Source organism: Pholis gunnellus (genome assembly GCF_910591455.1).
Source record: "Pholis gunnellus genome assembly, chromosome: 12".
In the NCBI taxonomy this organism is placed as follows: domain Eukaryota; kingdom Metazoa; phylum Chordata; class Actinopteri; order Perciformes; family Pholidae; genus Pholis; species Pholis gunnellus.
In genome coordinates, this window is record NC_136539.1 from 7,595,520 (window position 1) to 7,619,030 (window position 23,511).

The 23,511-nt window shown below is 40.8% G+C and overlaps 1 protein-coding gene across 5 annotated transcripts; it reads left to right on the forward strand.

Annotated features, from left to right (window-relative positions):
- Positions 1-6,127: 6,127 nt before the first annotated feature.
- On the forward strand, positions 6,128-22,400 carry pcbp3 (poly(rC) binding protein 3; the record flags this gene model as incomplete). Of its 5 annotated transcripts, none has more annotated exons than XM_079170897.1 (12): positions 6,128-6,202; positions 8,602-8,625; positions 8,732-8,764; positions 8,904-9,020; positions 9,567-9,698; positions 11,498-11,626; positions 13,376-13,450; positions 16,551-16,592; positions 18,051-18,133; positions 19,058-19,151; positions 19,681-19,850; positions 22,364-22,400. In XM_079170897.1, the coding sequence occupies 12 exons, from the start codon at positions 6,128-6,130 to the stop codon at positions 22,398-22,400; spliced, it is 1,011 nt and encodes a 336-aa protein (XP_079027023.1). The 5 variants fall into 5 exon arrangements, with proteins under 5 accessions (XP_079027023.1, XP_079027025.1, XP_079027024.1 ...); XM_079170899.1 differs by having other exon boundaries at positions 18,051-18,129; positions 19,099-19,151; XM_079170898.1 differs by having other exon boundaries at positions 18,054-18,133.
- Between the last annotated feature and the right edge of the window lie 1,111 nt (positions 22,401-23,511).

Consider the following 23,511-nt stretch of genomic DNA (forward strand, 5'->3'; position numbering starts at 1 on the left):
TGTTGTGGTTCTCATAGAAAATATCTCGTCGCAGGGCCATTCTGCCTGGCGACTATTTGTATGTACATGCAGTGTGACGTCTTGGGAAGGGGGGGTTGGGGGGGGAATAATAAGAGCAGACAAAAAATGTAAACTTTTTCCGGTGAATCGCCCTAATTGGATGAGATGTTGTGTCTTGTCGCGTTAATTTCCCCAGATGTCTAATTAGATTTTTTTTGGGATTAATCATTCGATAGATAAGCGAGCAATAGGGTGCGATCATAAAATTCTTTTAGTTATCATAAAACTATTTATATATAAATACTACTTGCTTAACTTGCATTATACAGGGGTATACGTGTGCTGAGTTTACAAGTGTGGGCGTGTGCGTTTACTGTGAATGATAGACTCATATCGTCAGGAACATGGATTTCAGTTCATGATGCAACTAAATACCTAGAGCTATCCTATTTATATGGAAACCGGGAAGTCAGTTTACTCTTAGCTGCGTCAATATCATTATCTTATGAATAAGTATTTGATGAAGTAATTGTTCTCCATTAGCGACTACCCACAGCATGAACAAAACTAGCATCGTCTCTTCAACGGATGATTTGGTCAAAGTGAAGAAAAGGGTAACCTGTCCGCTTTCACGGCTTATTAGCAGACACGCACCAATAAACTATGTTAACCCTCCAAGCTAATGCTAGGAGGCAGAGGAACAATGCAAGGGGCCGTCAGCTTGCGATTGCTTGAGATATTAACCGGGTCAATTGATTGGAGATGACAGGTTTGAAGCCCGCTTCTGGGGCGAATAGATCCGGCAGGATGGCTGCTTGCAGACTGTATTGCCGCAACAAAAGGCTCCTCGGCATGTCTATCTGCTGATATGTTGAACATTTCCCTTTCTGCTTTCCTACAGCTTATTTTCCCAAATGCGTCTCGGCTCTGTATGGTTGAGAGACCATTTTGAAATCTTAGAAAGTGCTCTGCTGTAGAGGGAACGTGCTAATAAGACACAGTTTGAACCAAAACAAAAGGACACTTCTTAATCAGGGTTATAATCTCAAAGAAGTTCCTGGCAAGTTTAATTTGTCCCCTGCTTTTTTTTTTTTAGAAACACAGCATGCGCTGATGATTTGAACTGCAGGAGACAAAAAAGCCAAGTGCTTGCTGAAATGCTTTGTGTGTCAATTTGAGTGTGATTTCCTCCCAAAACCTCAGCAAAGTAGATTTAAAATACTGTCATTTATATGCAGCACTTTGACCAAGCACTGTGGACAATAGCAATACCAAAAACCAGCAGGAACAATTTCACAGGTTAGGGGTGAAAAAAAACAAATCTGAAAAACCAACATGATGAATATTGCATGGATAGCATAGAGATGGTTTCGTTCATGACGAATGCTTTTCATCCGTTTTGTGAACTGAATTCTGTAACATACATTAGTGACTGACAGTAGTAATGTTCCCTTTATATGCGCAGTCATCTGCAGAGTTTTAATGTCCATTGAGTGCAAAAGGGAGTTTTTGACAGCTGGCTTACCCACAGCCAACACAATAAGGATCCAAAGCAGATTGGGCTCTACGATAAAATAATCAGAACCTTTTACCTCAGACGTCATCAAGAATATGCGTGTGCATGTTGGCAACGGTAGTGGCGTTTTGACCCAGCCATCCAGCTATTGGTTTAGGTTGCATTCGCAATCTTTGATGGTCAATGACCTTACATAGTTTGACAAGCCATTGCTCTCACTATCACATCACAGTCAGACTCACAATATGTGTACTCAGTTTCACTTCAGGGGATTATGTGCCAGAGTACATCTTCAGGGACCTCCCTCGTCGCCATCATTGGGTTGCATGGAAACCAGCAGAGAATTCAAGACGTCATTGCTCACAGCATTCACAAAATGTCGAACTATTCCTTCACGCTTTATGTGCTGCATGCTGAGGCTAACTAGCCAGATGACATCAGAGATACACACATCTTCTCAAGCTCTTTAAAATCATTCCCACTTGTTTTTGGCCCACTAACCTAAATCTTTCATTGTGTTTCAAGGTTTCTCCAAAAGAAAAACGACCGTATAACACAATTCAGGCTGTGCCCTCAATTATAGAGGTAAGAAAGACATTAAGAAAGACAAATCTACAACAGCAGTGAAAAATGCAGAAATGATTTAAAAATGGTTTGGTGCATCGCAAGGGGCAGTAGCAAGAAGCAAATTGTGACATAAATTAAATGAGAAAAAAAAAATCACAATGCAGCAAAAGATCATAACAATGATCAACACACAGGATATGAGGCCAGCCTCCCCTCCACCACAATCCTAGGTGAACCCACAAACAAATGCTTCAACCTTTGTCACACAGGTTACAAAGTGCTTTCCAGTACCATCAGTTAAGAAAACACCGAAAAAACAGTAATAAAAAAAAATAATGAGTGGACAGTGTCTGGATGGTTATCTGACACATGAGCTTGTTAGCGCCTTTAGTTGCTACACACGTCCTTCTGTCTGCCACCTTTTAACAAAAACACTGTGGGCATTAGACACATATGAATAGGTCTTTTGGGGTCTTTTCTCCAAGTTAACACATTACGTTTTCACTGCTTTCTAGGTGTTGCTTATTGGTTTGAAAAAAGAATCCCGAAGAGGTGCTAAAAGCACAAAGCCTTACACTACACGCACCAAGTTGGCCGGCCTAACTCACACAGGCTCTTCCCTCTACTGGCCTCAATGGGTAATACTCAAAGCACAAGCACGCATTTACCCACTGAAAATGTGTCGGCCAATTAGGACGTGCCTACCCAAATACACGTTGATAACCACGAGGCAGCAAAGACATCAATTTGCCCACTGACAGCCTACCACAAGAGATGACCCCGTTAGTATTGTATGGATCTTCAAGATGCCTATTTTCAGTGCCTCAGCGCAGACCACACAGAGAGCAGTGTCCAGCAACCACTAGCTTGGCCCGGCTTGGCTACCCAGGATTTGCGCAGGTAGACTAACATCCTGCGGAAGCCCACCGCCGATATCTCTTTGCTGGGCCTTTCCGCTTGTTGACCACTGCTCTGGGGTGTGATGGACTACCGCTGCCCTCCCCCCCAGCTCCACCTGGTCGGGTAGCCATCTGCGCCATGATTTTATTAGCCCCTTGAATAGCAGCTTTCCTGTCGCCCCCTTTACCAGACATCTGGCAGTGGGTCGAGGCTTCCTGGCAGCAGCCACTGGAGACTATAGCCCCGGTTCCAGGTCTGGTGGATTTTCTCAGGGTGCAAGGTTGTACAGAGGCATATTATCTCAGTAAGCCCCCCAGGGTTTCACTCCACACACTTCCTGGTTTCCAAGAAGACTGGAGATTCCAGACCCCATACAGGATAAACAGGTCTGACAACCGCACCATGTTGGCATACATCAACAGATAGGGCATAGTTCGGTCTGCTGCCCCGTTGAGCACGGCAGAGAGCCTGTGGTTGTGGACCCCTGACAACCTGTTGTTTCTGAAGGCTCTCAACATCCCCGGGTTGGCGTAGCAGAAGTGGATATATTTGCCAATTGTCGCAACACCCACTGCCTGCTATGGTTCTCCTTGGCAGAGCAGGGAGACCACCACTGGAGGTGGACACCTTTGCACTAGTGCCATGGCCAAGAAAGCAGCTTTATCTCTTTCTGCCGCTACTTCTCTTCCCTCCTGTGTTGGAGAGAGTGAGGCTGGAGCAGTTGTCGGGCACTGTAGGATTGTGTGATGGCATCTCACAGCCAGTGAGACAAATGCTGTTTGACAGAGCCACACCTTCAGAGGCGCCTTTGTAATGGACCAACAGCTGCTGCATCTGCCTTAAGTCTCCTGTGCATACAACACACAGACAAAGCACATGCTGGGCAGAGTCGGAAAGACAATTAATCTTACCCGCAAGGAGTTAAGTGTTAAGACATCAGGTGTTGATGAGGGATTTGCTGACAAATGGTTGTTTTACCCACGATATTGAGATGAAGCTTCTTCATAGAGGCCAACTGGTTAACTGCATAGTTTTGTCGAGTCGTTTTTCACCAGAAGTCTATAATGTCCACCTTCCATTGCTGCAGTTCTAGCTAATGTTACAGCAGGGTGTTAGCTAAGTTAAGCTAGCTGATATCAATAACAGATGACATGCCAGCTAACTTCTAATATTGTTTTATTGCCAATGTGCTGTACTGTGGTGTAAGGCTGGCTTTATTTCACATTTTTCCACAGTTTCTTGAGTCCATTCACAATTTTCACAGTGAGACAAAAGCGGCAACGTTTTGTTCATTATTGATTAATTAAAGGAGCCAGCTAGTCACCTGGCTTGTTTCCTTCAAATAACACTGCCAAACACTCCTATTACAAAAAAAAGTGCAAACATTGTCTACATTTTGAGACAACAACAATAGCCTGAGGTTGTGTTTGGCTGAAAATTTGTGTAACTGTCGCCAAAGAAGCTTTTTTAAAATTTAAATAAGAACTTGCTTAGGTAATTATAGCAGTAGAAAGTCAACAGAGTGGGTGAAGGAATTAATATTTGGATCATGCTGTCTGTGTGTAAAGACATTGGCCAAATGTTTAGAGAACAACAACAATAGTTGAAGCCTGGGGGAAAAAAAAGATTGAATACAGTTTCTGTTTCAAGTGGCACAGCAGATATTTAAATTCACATTACAGAAAAGATAAATCTTGTGAAATTGCATTTTATTCTACACATGATCTCAGAAAAGTTTAGGAGTGCTGTAAGTACAGTGGCAATGTCACAATCACAAATCGCAATAATTCCATTTTCATGTTATTGGAAAAATGCATTTTCTCATATTTGTTCTCAGTGGGTTATGCAATCTTTCTAATGACACCATGGAGCTATCTATAATGTCATTACACAATGATTAAACGTCAGTCCTAACTTGGCATCGATGCAGAAACTATTCCTTAATTGAGTATTCCTTGATTTATTCTGTAATATATGCAAATTATAGGCTCAGCAAGGGAAGACACTAAAATGAACAGAACATTTCTTCTAACTTCTTCCACAAAAAAGTAACTTCTGCTTTCTGTATGCATCCATGCTGTCATAAGCCTTTGCCTTAGTAGAACAATTCACAGGGGAAAGTAATTTGACTAACTACTGTTAGGGCACTGGAAGAAAACTTAAAAGTCTGACTCATTGGAAACAGCATTTTACCGGTGAGGACTTTGCCACTAAGGATTTTGCAAGTCAACGTGCTGCACCTCGAAGTGAACATTATTACACAGGGATATTCATTCTAAGGAGTTTAGCCCATGCATTCATTACCGTCATTTAGTTTCATCCCTAGTGCAGCCCTTTGATACAAATGAATAGTTCTGCCCCTTTAGTGGTCAGTATTATGATTTGTGAACCATTGCGCATCCCAAATGTATTTTTACATCTAAAAAGGTTAGCCGATTTGCTCCCTCTGAAATGTGGGGTCCAATTATAAACAAAACAATCAGGTTCCTTTTTTATTTTTTATTCATTTATGAGACAGTAAATACCTGGGGGAGCTGAATTTAATTACATTTGGTTATTTCCCAAACCTCTCTGCATATTTATGTATTATTTATGCAGTGAATATTGTGTGGGGACCTCATAAAAATGATGCCAAGCTGTACTGTATTTGCAGACTCCCCTCTACAGTGTTTTATTTTTTGCACACATTTTTGGCTAAATTATCGGCTGCAGTTTGAGATGTGTGGCGACCTGTACGTTGAGCACAATGAGATGAGTTTTTTAAAGTTTTCCATTTTTTTTACGGATTTGTTGATAATAAATTCCTAAAAAGAAGGACACAAATGCATGTTGTCCTATATGTTTGGCCAGATACAAAAGGCAAGAAAATAAAATCTGTTCTTGAATTTCTTGCAAAAACACAAAAGCTGTTGTATTGCAACCCGACTGAACAGAAGTTATGTATCATCTGGTATTTATGATCCGTCAGATGAAATATGTGAACTTGTATAATAGTATAGATAACATGTTTTCATGTGATGTTGTGTTTGGCAGGTGACTGGCTGGCTGGAATACCACCCTACCCCTTCTCCTTCTGAGGGCATCCCATTCCAGGACGGTGCTTTGTGCACTCCTCCCCTCCCCCCGCCCCCACCCCCCCCAAGCATGGAGCCCACCAAAGTCCAGTCAGATGGTGGCCTCAATGTCACCCTTACCATCCGCCTCCTCATGCATGGAAAAGTAAGCAGGCACAGACATTTATGCTGGCTGTAGTCGAAGGGAAAGACATGTTGGCAATTAGTTTCTTCATTAAAGGGTACATTTTGACCACAAAATAATTTGTTTATACATTACTCTCCGCATGTTACCTTGAATTCTTCTCGATAAAACTTTTTTTGCATACCTTCACGGCGAAAGGAGAAATAAAAGACATTTGCATTTACCAGGCAGGGAAGGTCTAATGCAAATATGATTGGTTGCATTATGGGAAGTATACGGACCCAGATGTTTTTGAACCACAGCAGAGACTAAAAGCCTCAGCTGCTGACCATTCTTTTCTAAATCGTTCTAAGTCGTTGAAGATTAGTATACTACAATAGCTCTGCTTTTCTGCAACAACAGCCCAGTAAACTAGTTGAACTCACAGATCCACTGCAGCTGTGAATTCATTTTCACCCTGAAAGATAAACATGAAAGCTCATCTTATCTCCTTGGCGGATTGCTGCCGCTCCTCTCCCAGTCTCACCATGACAGGGGGTTCTGTGCAGCTTGCGACATCCAACTCGGACTAAAACATGACCTTTAGTGTTAAAGATGGAAGTGCAGAGCTTTGATTTTAGCTCTGCTGATCCCACAGCAGTTTCCACCTTCCTAAGTCATTATATAGCATGACAGAATTGATACAGAGGTTGGACTTGTTGCACCCTCAGCTTCCCCGACCGTTGACGTTTCTCTGTCTAAGAACATCGTGGTAGCTGTCTTTTGTCTTTCAGTGCCACTGTCCAGCTCTCTGCACTAGCTTGACCTCACAACAGTTTATTGCGTTGGTACACACACCGAGCCTCTGGGATCGGGACGGTTGATTAGAGCTCACAAGTAGAGACTCAACTTCCAGACTTTAAGAGTGACAGGCTTCTACCGACTCTGCTCAGTGTGTTCCTGTCTGTCTGCCCTCAGTGTTTTCAGGATTCCCAGGGCACAGAGTAAGTGGGCACCACCATCGATTTTTTGTTCAAGCACTTATGTGTACTGTGCTCTCCCTCCATTCTCTTCCCCTTCTACTCTTTGTGTGTGTGTGTGTGTGTGTGTGTTTGCTCCCACTGGTTAAGATCCATCATGCTCAGTTAGCTTGGCCATTGCTTTCCTGTCCCTTCTGCAGTTAGGTGCTAAAGCTGTGATTCACAATAACTAAAAGTGGCAAGCAAGTTGCCTTAGTTATTTTAAGTCTGCAGAGTTTATTAAAGGGTAATGAGGGAAATTGAATAAAAGTTGAAATGCCTTTGTCTTTAGGGAGGTCTTCTGGCCGCTAGGTAAATGGAAAACCCATGCTGCACGTCTCCACTGAGTTGGCCTTGTTGGTGGGGTATACGGCGCAAGGACAGAATCTTCCCCTTGTTTTTTGTGCCGATCAATCTGCAGCCCGATGATCAAGACAGGCCCAGTCAGGCCTCAGGGATGTATAGTAAATGGTGTATGGGGGAGGACATTTGGCAGCATGACACCGGTGTGGCTCTTTTGCTCACTGCAGCAGAAGACTGCCATTTGGTTGGGCTGGGTGAGGTGTTGGAAAGCATTGTCAGCATGGTCTATAAGGGGCAGTCTATAAGAGCCCTTTGCTCCACAGTGTTGGTCGCGCAGGACATCTGAAAGACTTTGTGGTGGACACGTGTGTCCCTGAAGGTGGAGCATGTACTGTCCTGGATGTTCGTCTTCGGGACTTTGTATAAGCAGAAGTGGTGGGCGCAGGTTGTCAATGGTAAATGGACTTTTCTTGTCTTCCGACCACTCAAAGCACTTTAACACTACATGTCATTCAACCATTCACACCCATTCATACACTGATTTCAGGGGCCAGCTGACCATCACAACTAACTAACATTCATACACCGCAAGCTGGGGATCGAACAGGCGAGCCTTTGATTGAATGAGGATGACTCGCTCCAACCCTGGGTCACACAGACCTGGTCGTAAAAATATGCATCTGATTAGATTTATTGTAGCTAAGAGTTGGTCTAACTGTCAGATGTGAGGGATGCATCATTGTGTAAGAGCTTTAAAACCCTTTTAGATCACAGCCACCGATTTGAAAATATATGAAAAAAAACAATATCATGTCATCCATCTATCAAACAATCTGTAACTTTTAGCGACAAGCTAAAGACTTGCGCATCAACTGGCCTGCAGCTTTAACGTCACAATGGATGTAACCCTGAGTTGAAGCTTATGGCCCTCTGCCTTTTGCTCACTGTGCCACACCAAGCTCATGAAGAGTAATTACATGCAAATGGGAAGTGAGTCCCTCAACACCGCCATGCAGCTGTGAACCCTTTGCTTGCCCTTGTACTGTTTGCACCTTCTTCAATTAATCATTGTCTGAAAGTCCATGTTTTACTCTCTTGTCTGTTTTTTATTTATTGTAGGAGGTTGGAAGCATAATTGGAAAGGTAAGTTATTTTTATTAGATCACAAATGTTTGTGCTCAAAATACATGAAACATGATTTGAATCATTTAAAAAAAAAAGTAATTTAATAAAATGTACTTTTTTACAGAAAGGGGAAACAGTAAAAAAGATGCGAGAAGAGGTGGGTTTCAGTCCAAACACAGTTTAAATAATTCAATAATGAATAGATTATTCAAATTTAGTATTTATTTATTCCTGGATTAAGGACTCGCGTCAATTGTATTGACCCCATTGACAGTATGTTTGTGTTGTTTTTCCAGAGCGGAGCGCGAATCAATATTTCTGAGGGCAACTGTCCAGAGAGGATCGTCACCATCACTGGACCAACAGACACCATCTTCAAGGCATTTGCTATGATTGCCTACAAATTTGAGGAGGTATGAGGAGAGTGTGACAGCAGTGTTTCTATATTAAGTGAAAAATGCAGGTCTGAAGGGGGTTCAAGGCCTTTTGCCATCATTATGTACACCCAAGGTGTGCCTGGAATTCATTAGTGTCATTTTTGACATGGGTGCTGTATCTCAATTTGAAAGAGCTGACACAAAGATCTGTTTATATCTTAAAGGACCTCAACTTAGTTTATACATCTATATAAGGTGCATACTCCATCATGGTAGATATTTGTATCCCATGGCTGGGGGAATTTAAAACAACTTTTCCCTCTGATTGTGTCTTTGATTTGACTCAATTACTTGATATACCTAAGCATTGTGACTGCGACTTGCAAGAGGTGACGTGTGTAAAATACTGACACAGCCAGAGAGCAGTGCTCATTCATAAAGCAGAAAAGATATGAGAGAATGATTGAAACACACCTTTGAGTTTGTGCACTGAATCTTATGGATAGGCATCATTGATTTGTTTGGGTCACATTGAGGAATATTTCACCATTGCAAAATTAAATAGACATTCTTGTTTTCCAGGATATAATCAATTCCATGAGCAACAGCCCAGCAACCAGCAAGCCCCCAGTCACCTTAAGGCTTGTGGTGCCGGCCAGTCAGTGTGGCTCCCTCATAGGTAAAGGAGGCTCCAAGATAAAAGAAATGAGAGAGGTATGGTATGCCCCCATTTTCAAAATTCATACATGTTGGTCTAATGATCTTAGACAGTCCAAAGATATAAGTAAACATTGCCAACACTCTCTGAAATCCTAAATCCAGAGTGCTAGAACTTAACTTGTGATGTCATGAAGTAAAGTGTGGAACTGCTCCATATAGGAGACAATGACGATGAATGAAGATGTTATAGATGACACAGAGTGCAGCCAGGGTAATGTTCTGAGAGTATGGGTACATTTTCTGTTGCAGAACTGAACACATCAATAGAATAAAGCTCATTTGTGTATAAAAAAGGGAACCAAGCATTCAATGGACCCACACAATCAGTCTTCTATTCATTGTCTATGAAGCAGCTCTAGACTTAATACTTGATGACATCACAGGCTTGATACTTCTCTGGTTTTTGACCATGGAAAGAACATATTGTTGGAATTCATAATTTAGGAGGTGTTCCCCTTTTAATGGGAGGATGTATATAGAAATGTGTGAATTTTCTTTATTCTTTTTATTTGATATGTTGGAATTTGATCATGTAATAGCTGAGTAAATTCTCACCTTGTTGCATCAATAGTTTAATGAGCACAGGTGAAGCCTTGTTACAGACTTTTTATATTTGACTCATGATGGCAGCACATTGAACATTTTACATACTTTGTTCACCGATCAGCATAGACTCAACAACTATACTCTTTGGGAAATGTAAATGTAACCCATCCACTATGTCAGTGGCTTGACGAGTGACAGAGCAAAGGTTACACGTTGTAGCATAGACAGAGTTCTCTAGCCATGCCATCCTATCTGACACAGGCGCTGTCCTCTAAGGGGGTCTAAAAGCAGGAGTAAGCAAAGTCAGATTATTGGCTGTTTGGAGAATTGAGGGTGCACAATATATCCTTGGAATTAATACTAGTACATATACCAACCCTGTTTCCCATACAATTACGTTACCATACAAATAAACTGCATTTACAATGATGTTTCAAGGTAAACGTATTTTCACTCTGATTACGGTCTCAGTTTTATTTAAACTGTTTTAAACATGTGGCTAAGGTTGTTAACTGTTAGGTTAAGGCAACAAAAGTATTTGGATAGGTAAAAAACGTCATTGTTTTGGTCAAAATGACCATGTTCATTCTGTTTTTTAAGCTACAAACTGGAATGTAAATAAGGAAACAGTATCTTTTGGTTTAACACAGGACATGAACAGTGGCCTCCTTGGTAAAAGCCCTGGGTTTGTTTGAACCAATCACCCTTCCACCACCTCAACCTACCTTACGCAGTCTATCATTAGAAACGTATTTGTGATACGTCAAAGACAAACATAATCCGGGACAAAATACGTTTATTACCTCCAAAGGTTATTCACAATGCAGTTTCATTGTTCAGGAACAGAATTTTTTAAGAGACACGGCTACACATACACATCTGACTCCGAGGTTTACAACCATGCTAGTGGATTTGGGTGGCTGCACATAAATGCTATGGTCAGCATGCTAACATGCTCAGACTGACCACCGTTTAACAATTCTACCTGCACTGCCTATTAGTGTTGGGAACATGTTATATCCACACCCAGTGGTGCAATGCGGCCCTGTTGTAGTACAATGCTACAACACGGCTGGTTACAACAGTACCAGATCATACCCAGCTGTGATATTGGATGTTGTCAGAGGTTCAAGAAAGTTGCACTTTTCAATACTCGTATACTCACCAAAATCATGAGCAACAGCCTGTGCGACTTAGAACAGAATCCTGTCAACATTGTCCCTCAAAGTCCCTATACTCTACTCCAGTCCACAGGGGCCCAGGTCCAGGTGGCAGGGGACATGCTGCCCAACTCCACAGAACGTGCAGTGACAATCTCTGGGACCCCAGAAGCCATCATCCAGTGTGTCAAACAAATCTGTGTGGTCATGCTGGAGGTACAGTATGTCAAGATTGAGCGACCATTTATTCAAGTGCTAATTTTTAGCAAAAATTAAGTTGTTTATTCTTGAAGAACTTACAATTTGAGGCTCCAAAAGCTGTGTCACATTTCTGGTGAGACATTCATGCACCATGTCTCCACAAGAAGTTACATTCACTGGTTGTGATGGCAAAACACATTTTCTCAGGAATCGATTGTTGAATGGAAATCAGTGTTTATAATTTGAGAAAAAAGATAATATGAGACACAAATTAGGCTTTGTCTGGGTCAAAAATACCTGATTATTGTTGTCAATAACTGTCAACTTGAGAAGCACTCTGCTTGCGTAATTGAGGCGCTGAGAGTGTAATTTGTGTCTAGCCATGTACTTTCCAATTCGTAGCAGACTTGGATAGGTATTAGAAACTGGAGAATTATTTGTGGTGTAAATACTTTGAAAATACATAGTCAAATTGTCTCATTACAGTTTAGAGGAAGCAATTTGTATTTACCACTTGACCATTTTTGCATATAACCATCCAGGTGAACTGACAGAAATACCCAAGCCTATTTCTGTAACATTAGGAACACACTTTTTGTTTCTTCATATTGTATTTAAAGCACATACCTAAGTGGACAGTCCTCCCTCCACAGCGCAGCAGCTACAGAGGAAATCGAATTAAGCCCTCTCCACTGTCTTCAACAGCCCTGTTGCTGCAGCTCAGCATGAATCTATAGCTCTGTGTCATAATAGTAAGTTTGCAAATAGAACTTCCCTGCCTTCTCACTGAAATCACCTCCCCGCTATCTTGGGGAAAAACATATAAAAGATAAAATAATGTGGTGGTGAAGGCGCATTTAATCTGTGGTCATCAGGCTTCACACGTACACGATTATGTTGACTCTTCCATGAATAGACTCCTAATACCTCCTTTTTTTGGTTTTCATAAAAAAACAATTTAATTTTCAAAAGCTGCCAGAAAATAAAAAAAACATTTCTCACAGTAAGAGCACAAAGTTACCAAGATGCAATATTATCTCAGGAATTTGTTCTGCTATTTCTCTGATGAAATGTGATCGAGAGCATGAATACATGTAAATTACCAAGTGAATGAATGCTTTTCCTGTATTTAACACTAAGAATTACTGAAAAATCATGTTTTTTTACAATCTATACCCTGCTCCACATATAAAATTGCACAAACTACGTCAACAACTCAAGGGTACTACAGTATTTTAAAGAAAGAGTTCAACATTTTGGGAAATATGCTTATTAGATTTCTTGCTGAGAATTAGATGACGGTATCAATACAATCATCATATCTGTTCATTTAAATGAAGCGCCAGCCAGTAGTCAGTTGGTGTAGCTTAGCATAAAGACTGTTAAGGGGGAAACAGCTAACTTGACTTTCTCCAAAGGTTACAAAATCTGCAAGTATATTATAAGGTCACTGCAAGACATTGTCTGTCATATAACTCCCAGTAAAACCACAACCTTTTTATATGTATTAAACAAACAAGATATGACATGCTACATTGTGAGCTTTGGTTGTGCTGGTAGGTGGGTTTTTTATGCTAAGCTAAGCTAAGATATTCGGCATACATACTTGAAAGTGGTTTGGATCGTATCATCTAACTTTCAGCAATTATTAGTATTAATAGTACATTCCCCAAAATGCTGAACGAGCATTTGCCTTTTCTTCCAAATAAAGTAGGAACATGCTGACTCTGACTCTGCCTCTCGTCTCTCTTCCCTTTCTCTTAGTCTCCACCAAAAGGTGCCACCATCCCTTATCGCCCAAAGCCCGCCTCCACACCGGTCATTTTTTCTGGTGGCCAGGTAAGAGTTGACGTAGCTCTAGCTTGTTAGTCTGTGCCCACGGCCAACGTGAGCGTTTTACTGCAGCATCAGCCTCTGCTTGTTCCTGCAAGTCTTTCTACTTTTCATGTGCACAAATGCCTGCCACCACAACCCAACATGAGGCTGTCCTCTCTGGAACAAATCACAGCATTGGTTGTATGTTCAAACACTAAAATGGCCAGTGTTCGCATTTTCCTGACAAACAACCTCTTGCAGTCGTGCAAATATGTTTGTGCACTGTCAGCAGCAAAAGCAGAAGCAGCGTGACATTGTTAAACTGCTTCAAAAAGTCTCAGGGAGGTAGGCCAAGCTTGGTTTGATGTGTGTACAATACATGTGACTTTGGTGCCAGAGTATGCAGTTTCAACACAGTCTCACTCCCAACTTTTCCACTACCAACGGTTGGTCAGTGCCCAACAGAGTCTGATACCGATGCACAGAGTCACCCCTTAGCGTCCGTATGAGACACAATGCGCTTTCCTCTAACTCCGATGTGAACCCACCCGTGTCATTACTTGCGGCTCAGTTCAACTAATGTAGTATAAATAGCGAGATAGTCCACACAGGGCGTGTAGACAGATAGGTCAAACAAACACAGAGCTTTCCTCCAGGACACGGCTTTTTGTATCCCATGTGAAAGTAAAAATGAACGCGAGCCCAGTTACATGAGTTGTTAGTGTCGTTGGTTACATGACTCACTTTAGTCGGCAGTCCAGTGACTTGGTTGTGACGTTAGTCAGTCAAGTTGACGCCAACCGTGCTCTTTTCCTTAACCTAACAAGTGGTTTTGTTGCCTCAACCAGAACTTCCTGTGAATACAGACGTTTATTTGAAAAGACACCATGCATGTAACAAGTGGAAACTGACACACCCTTCCCTGCCCTGTCCAAAACCGACACCATAGTTTGAAGCTTGGGGCCACTGACCAAGCGTCGGTATTTGACAAGTTGGGAGTAAGAATGTGTTGGCAGTTCATGTGCTGTTTCCTACCTTAGTTGCAGATCTGGGCTGACAGCGGTTGATGCATTTGAAAATGAAGCCAATTTGAGAGAAACTTCACATAACTACTTGTGACTATTTGGTGGTTTTACCTTTGCCTGGAAGTCATACCCAGTGGATGTTTAATGCAACATAAGACAAAATTGTTGGTGATTTTGAGGTGATTTTTGAGGTGATTTTGTTTGAATTTACAACGTGTTTACTGCGGCTGTCGTGGACCATCATGATTTGATGTGCTGGGCTATCCAGTGCAGACTTGCAGCCGACATATTGTCTTTAAGAAGCTGAAGCTGGCTGGCTCTAGTCTTGAAGCTAAACTATCAACCATGTCATGCTAGCTTGTTGGGAAAGGGCCTGAGCAACGCTCCAAAGTTAGGCTACGTTTTGGTGAAGTAAAACTGGCTTGCCAATTTATGAAGGGGTCCCTTGACCGTTCACCTAAAGATATGAGAATGAAAATGGGTTCTATGGGTACCCATGAGTCCCCCCTTTACAGACATTCCCCCTTTATTTGAAAATGTCCCTAATCAGTCTTGGAATTGCACAAATTGTTCTTTGGATTCTTGTTCTTTGGATTCAATGAAGCCAAATATATTCATGTGTGATAATGTATGTCCCCAGAGTAGCCATTTTACATAGTGAGACCATTTTCAAACTTGACTCACTGTATAAAATGACCTGTTGTGACCTCTAGGTTAATCTCAGCCTTATGAAACTTTACAACCAAGAACAAGAGACCTTTGGCATTCAGAAAAAGTACATTGACAAAAAGTTGGTTTCTGAGAAGTTTCCAGAGCTGAAGTGCTCGCCATCCAATCGTCAAAAATATGATTCTTCCAAATGTCAAAAGTTTTTGATGAAAATTTAAAGCAGAACTTTTTCTATGGACTTCCTCAAGGTCTTGGGGACTTAATGTGTGTCTTAATCCATTCTCGAGATGTATAAAATTGTTAAATTTAGCACCACAGCTATGAAACAAATGGTATCAATCTAAAAATTGCTGAAAACAATTATAAGACATAATAGAGCGTGAGAATGGCCATCATTATGTCCAATATAATGTTCTACGCCCTTTTACACTTTCACGATTCATTTCAATAAATTACTTAATTTTTACATCTGATTCATGACTACAACCACGTGACACACCCTGCTGAGCTGCATCTCAAATGAATCTTCTGGTTCTGCTGCTTATACTGATGACCTGCCAGCTCCTCTTAAAGATCCCTTCTCCCCTCCTAAAAAAGACGAAAATGAGTCTATGTGGGTCTCTTACAGTTGAGTGATGCCTAGTGTCTTGACCAAGCGCCAGAATGTGACGAGTTGGGTTGAGAACATGTTGACTGCATATTGGGTTGATGTCACCGCTTTGAATGTGGTCAAAATGAGCATGGCTAAGATCATTCACTGTAATATATATATATATATATATATATATATATATATATATATATATATCATAATATATTTGCAATCAAAAGATTTTTATGGTCTTTTGAGCTAAAAGTGTAAAGAGGGTTTATAGCTGATAATGAACAAGCTGACTTTGTTTTCTGTTTGATTTTCTAGCCCAGTATCATGGCAGGACGTGAAATAACACAGAAATACTAACTTTTTGTTTTGTGTACTTGATCACAAACTGTCAATTTCTTTTGTGTCGCTCCGCACGAAAACAATGCAAATAGAAAGTCGATTATCATTGCATCGACGTGACCATGCAATGGTCAGATTTAGTGATGTAGTATTTGATATCCAGAAAGACCACTTATAGACTGTGGGAAGGTAGGTGAACAGTTCCAACCGGTTCCAATCAGAATCAGAATTCTGATTCCAACAAACAGGACTTTCATCCATGAGACCAGTGTTACACTGTGTGTGTCCAAAGGTTTTGTTGCATAAGAAATCGTGCAGAGCGACATGAAAAAAAACGGACTATTTGTGTTCCTGTACACACAAAACCGATGGATTGCATCTTGTGACTAGTTCACAAACTCTTTTGAGACTGAGTAGGATTTTCTCCCCTTCTTATTGTAAACGAGATGCTAAAACCTGCTATCTGTTGTGTTTTTCATCTCCTCAGGCCTACACAATTCAGGGACAGTACGCCATACCACATCCAGATGTGAGTTCTCTTTTTTATTCAGTCAAGAATTCTACCTGTATCCTAATCATTTATGATACAAAAATAGTTGCAGACATCTTATTACATGGACACAGCAGCTCTTTGAAATTATGTAGAGGCTAGTCGTAAATCATGGCCTCGTAAATCCCTGTCCTTGTGGTTTAAAGTGCCAGTGTGTAGCATTTCTGAGGATCTATTAGCATAAATAAAATGTAACATTGATAACTATGTTCTCATTAGTGTATAATCACCCAAAATTCAGAATAGTTGGTTTTTCGTAAGCTTAGAGAAAGCCCTTCATATCTACATCGGGGGCGGGTCCTCTTCACGGAGTCTGCCGTGTTGCACTGCTATGTTTCTACAGTAGCCAAGAACCGACAAACAATGGCTCCAGAGAGATCCTTTTGCATTTTTATGTTAACCGAAGACAACCGCTGCACTCCGACACGCTTGTGAAACTGCTGTAATGTGAGTCGCAGAGTGCAAAACCAAGGTACTGCCAGCCGCTGTCTGACATCTGTTGCATCAGTTTTGCACTCGGCGGAGTGAGTGGAGGGTTATTCAGTTGGTCGAAATCTGAAACCAAACCACTAGATGCCACCAAATCCTACACACTGTCCCTTTAAGGACAAACTACAGCTCAACTACCAGAAGGATCTCTTACCAGATGTGGTTGATAATAAAACGTTGACTGTTGGGGATAACAATAAAGACAAAGACAATAATGGCAGTTTTGATATAGACACCCCTTTAATTCCACTGGACCATATAGTGTCCATTAATAATCTGCCTTCATCTGTCCTTGTCGTAAGAGCATCTCAAAAGCTACTGTGTGTCACATCCACTAATTCAAAGTTGGGCAGTGATTGATGCCACTGGAGGTGGTGGTTGACGGTACAATCACTCAAGCACAGGCTTGACACCCTCTTCCACCCTCATTAAAACTCCTCTTAAAAGGAGAAGAAGGCTTGAAAGCATCCGTCTTCCCCCATTCCTGATGGAAATTTTCCACAGCAGGGGATGGACGTCCTGTGACCATCTCTGGGGGGGGGGAGCGGCTTCTACGACAGGCATGTAAAAAAAAGCAAAGGTTTTTAGTTCAGAGTAAGTGCCAGCTAGAAGGACACATGGTAATTGAGGAGGCAAATGGAAATCAAATTACCTCCTGCTTTTGTTTGGTCGTTTGTCTCTCCATTTTGGTCCTTAAAAAAAAATTACAAGGAATTTGGCAGAAATGGAATAATAATTAAATCACCAAGCAATTTATAACTCCATGACAGACAATCACCCCTCTCTCTGTATCTCTTTTTCTCTTATACTTTTTTGTCCTCCACCACCCTGTGTCATGGCCTCCTTCTCCTCACCGTTTCTTCACTGTAGTTTTGCTTTGCCTCATTTCTTGGTGTGACCTGTGTAACAGTAACCTCTTAGTTCTACTTTCCCTCCTAACCCCTTCAGCAGTTGACCAAGCTCCACCAGTTGGCTATGCAGCAAACCCCCTTTACCCCTCTCGGACAGACCACCCCTGCTTTCCCTGGTACGTACCCACAAGGCCCTTTAGACATTTCCTTCTCTTTGCATCCAGAGAAACATTTTTCTCTTTCCCTTCCACCTTATCTCTCTTTTGGCACAGCATGACTTGACCCCCGTGGTTTCTCTCCTTCTTTGATTTTTTCATATATATATTTTTCTCCTGGCTCTGTCTGATACTATGCCGGTGAAATGCATTTTTAGAAAAAGCACTGGGCTTCACTTTAAAACAATGAATTCATAATTGTGTTATCACTTGGAAACAGGATCCTTCCTCCAACACATTTTTAGCTTTCATAACTTTCCATTACAGATGAGAACCTCCCGTGAAACAGGTTTGCCACATTGTACTGTAAAAATAACCAACTGAATCTGTTTTTATATGGACCTTGGTATACGTATTATTCTTTCTGTATCATGTTCTGCATTTGAACTAGTAAAAAAACAACTGAAGATCTCATCAATAAACATGTTTGAATCTTTTTCTACCACTTTCATCTAAACGGATGTGTGTTACTCTTATACATGGATTTATTGATTGAATCAAAACAAGTTCTTTAAAACAATGCCCTTAAATTGACTTTTCTCACATCAAATCACACACACAAACACGAGCAATTTAATAAAGAGAAGTGGTGTGAAAATAAACTTCCCAAACTAGTTTGGGAAAATATGCTCAGTCATTATCTTGACAAGAGTAAAAATACCAGTTAGCTTAGCTTGGCAGAAAAGACTAGTAACAGTAGGAAATCAGCTATCGTGGCTAGCCTGGCTAGCTGTAAAATCTGCCGATGAACACTTTTAAAGCTGAGAGTTAGCTGAGAACGTTGTCACCAACCATCACAATGAGAATGGTACCAATCTCCTTATCCAATTCTTGGCAAAGAAGCGAATAAGCCCATTTCCCCAAGATATAAATAATAGTCCTTCGAAAGGTTAAAGGGACTTTTTAAAGTCAAATTTCCTTTTTCTTCAGGTTTGGATGCCAGTCCACAAGCCAGCACCCATGAACTCACCATTCCCAATGATGTGAGTAATGCCTTCTTGAGGCAGCTGTCTGATGGATAGGCATTTTTTTTTCAAATTTCTGTACTTTTCAAATGATGTGTCTTTTATTTAGCATGTCATATACATTTAGGTGATGTTGACATGATGGTCATTATGCAAAAAGATTGTAATATATGTCACAGTGTAGTACCTCAAATCATTCAGTCTTTTGTCATAGACAACACTGATTGCAAATGTACTGTGAGATGATCCTGTTTCAAATGTATTTGAATGTTATTAGCACAAATGACTTATAACAAAGCTAAAAATAATCCTGCAAATTTTCAGTTCTTAATGTTTACACAGAATAACCCCTATCAGCTGATCCATTGCTATCATTAATCAGACTTAATTTCCTGTATGATGGTATTTAAATGAAACCCTGGCCATTTTAGTACCCATTAAACTTCCTTTTAAATGTCAATTGTGTATCTGAAGGTCTTGAGCATGTATGCAAGACAACACGGACGTTTCCTTGCTTCATGTCCAAAGACTTCTGCTTACCCCCCAGCTAATAGGTTGCATCATTGGACGCCAGGGAACCAAAATAAATGAGATTCGACAGATGTCTGGAGCGCAGATCAAAATTGCGAATGCCATGGAGGGCTCGTCAGAGCGCCAGATCACCATCACAGGGACTCCTGCTAACATCAGCCTTGCCCAGTATCTCATAAATGCCAGGTAACCTTTCCACTCCAACTGCTGGCCTCCAGCACAATTTAAAGGATAAAAGCAACATCTGAGGGACCATGCTCATATCAAAGATCCGAGTAAACTGCTATAGGAAAAGAAAAAGAAATAGCTTGCTAATTTAGTGTTGACATTCATGACACTGATACTTTGATGAGTTGCCATAAAAAGCAAGATATCTGTCAGGTTTTGACAAGTGACAGATAAGGCCATGACTAATGCGGCAATTCAGGTTATGTTCTTGGTTTTTCCTTCCTACTTTTGTTCTGTAACTCCACCCAAGTGTAGACATTAAAATGCATTAAGTTTCAGCCAGTACACTCTTTGCAAGTAAGTGGCTCATGGGAGAAATGCCAACTACTGAGACAAAGCTGTGTCTTTGGACAGAACCTGCAGATTAGTAAACTGAATGTTCAATAAGTAAATCATCAAATGCTGAGTGCCAACTTCAGTTTGGAAAGTTCACGGACAAAATATTCATGGCAAATCTGTAAGGTTTGCAGCCTCAACAATCCTAATATAGCAGATGATCTTTGTGTAAATACACACAAGCTACTTATGTTATTACATTAAAAAGCAACTAACTGAGACAAAATCTGTTGAGCCACAAGACGAGATATTCAGATGTATAGATACTGCACATACCAGTAAACTACTGAGGAACATATTTTGCATATCAATTTTTTTGCCGTGCTCCACAACAACTTTTTCTCTATCTATCTGCTGAAACCAGTATTTCATTATCAACAGAGAAAATGAATGTGTTATCCACAACTCGACTGATGTCCACAGGCTACCTACACCTCAAAGGCAAACGTTATCAGCGTCAGAGCAGGAGAACCCACATACCAATACTAACAAAACACAACTTCATTTCTTTGACTTCTTAAGGGAATTTCAGAAATCAGTCCTGAGAAACTAATGGCTATTGCTTTCCCACAATTCCAATGGCAGGTTCAGGGACGTGGCTGCCATGTGGAATGACCCCTCATCCATGACTACATCCTGAAGTCACCCCCAAATCTGCTTCACAATTAACCTCTTTGTGTTATCCCATGGAACTTCCCCTCGACTCCCATGGTTTTGCAAAACACTTTAGCATTAGCCTGTGGGAGACCTACAGTAAAAAACACTGGGATTTGTTTTAAATGGATTGTAGCCAATGTATCGTTAATAATAGTTTGCCATATTGGGATGTTCAGTTATTATTATTGTTATTTTTGCTTCGGTTTAAATAAGAAGATCAAAACCACTCTCATGTCTGTTAGCTAAATATGAAGCTAGATCTAGCTGAGCTTAGCTGGCTGGAAAAAGCTAGCCTGGCTCTATCCAAAGGTAATAACATCCCAGCACTTCTAAAGCTCACTAATTAATATGATTGCCTGGCAACCTCACTTGGACATCAAGGCTCCAGGAAGTCACTGTAGTTTGGCACATAACCCTCCTGTGAAAACCTTTAACATTTAATTTTTACACTTCAGTGTTTGTAAGAAATAAAGGTTCTCTATACAGTTTTCAGAACATTAAATATGCAGAAAACTGAGCTTATCCATGCTTTGTTGACATAGCCAGGCCGTCCGCGCATTCCTTTTAGGGAATGCTATTTCATGTGAGCGTGCCTAGTGGCTACCTCATGGCCGCCGCTCTGCACTGTGCTCATACGACGGTTATAGTTGATTACGTTGTCCCGACCAACAGTATTGTTCCAGAAGCGCACCGGCCACCCTCCGGTTCCCCCTCCGATTACCACTGTTAGCTCTGTAAACACTGTTGCCGTTGCTTGCACTATTAGCGCTGTTAGCACTATTAGCTTCAAGCTGCGGGCTAAGCTGTCATGGTTAGCTAAGCTAACCATCTCCTGGCTTTAGCGTGCAGACATGAGAGTGGTATTCTCATCTTACTGCAAGAAAAGGGACTAAGCGCATTTCCCAAAATGTCAAATTGTTCTTTTTAGTAGACTCTTTATTTAGCATGCATCATGTCAATAATAGTATTGTATTTATTTTTGTCATTACTATATTAGATCCATTTCCCTATTTAGTCCAATTTATGTCATTGTCCGGAAAGAGTAAAATTTATAAAAAATGTCAAATGAACAAAAAAGCTAAGAAAAAAAAGACAAAACACATGACTGCCACTTGAGCAATGCTGTTAGAAAGAAATGGGATGTGATGCCTCTGTCAGGGAATGCAGCAATTTCTACAAATCTCATGACACCACCATTCTTTTCTGTCTACTGCATGGCTTCATGAAGGCCGTTAGTGTTGCATGGTTATGTTACCATATTTTTTAAGAAGCTTTATGGGAAAGGCTACAATGAAAAATATGGTATCAAATCTGTGCTCGAGTTTTTGCTGGCACCAGTTTTTTGTTTTGTTTTCCACAAAGCCAGCCATAGCAGCATAACTTTCACTTTCATGCGAAAGTTCTTCTTTCACAGCTGTTTTATTTTCTCTGTCTGCCTCCCCACCTTCCCCTCCCCCGCCTTTCCTGAACTGTTCTAGGCTGACGTCTGAAGTCACTGGAATGGGCACACTCTAATTTCTACCCATCTTCCCTCAGTGCATCACATGACCTTTGAGTGAATGGCATTGCACCTAGTATATTTATTTATCTGTATTTTACTGTCCTGATATTTAAGTGATTTATGATTTCTCGTATTTACTGTAAACATGTGTATCTGCACTGTTACTAGGATGCCTCACTCCTCTGTCCCTGATGTTTCTGTTACTGAAAGGTCGCCTTACTTTTCTGACACTCTAGAACCTTTCATGGCATCTCACGCACCGCGCCGCTTCGTCATGTTTTAACACGTCACTGCACTTTTCTTTCTTGCACTGGAGGCAGCCAAAAGTAAATGCAAAGTAAACCTAAAGTATAGTATAGTAATTCAAACCAAGCTTGTCTCTCATGCACCCCACATTCTATTCAATATATTAATACAATATATTGACACATTTATTCCATATTCAAAAAACTACCATACCATTGTCAATGCATAACTAGTTAAATAAATAAGCAGATATATGTTTTAGTTTCTTTCAGTTTACTGTGCACCTGTAGACATTTGCCTGATGTCTTAGTTTTACACTATAGATTTATTTGCATGACACACTACTGCACTTCCAAATCATTTCCAAACCAAACAGGTGGAAAGGAAGACTGAATGGTGAGAGGGAATGGAACATGATCTGGATGTGTCATACTGACTACAATTTAAAATGACCTCGTGGGTACAGGACAAAAAACATCCACTGTAATGCACAAATATCCTTCTTTCCGAGTTTCCTACGAGACCTGACGAAAAGGTTGGGTGGACAAATGGAAATAGGCAAAAATCGTTACAGTGAAGAGTGAAATCTAAGTCGCATGCTACGAATAAACCCTACTTTATTCACCTATACGCCACAAACATAATGTTATTAATAATCATGTTATTCGTGCTGCCATCTCGTAGCAGCTATGTATGAGGGTCATGGGCTGGTTTGGTAAGCAACAAGCAAGCGTTTCTGGTTTGCATGTATGAAACATTAGAGACATATTTTCGTTACATATGTACCTGCAATGAACCAATTGTTACGTCAGTCAATCAAGGTACATACAGTCGAGGCTTAAATATACATGTATGACTCTTAATAAATACAGTATCTCC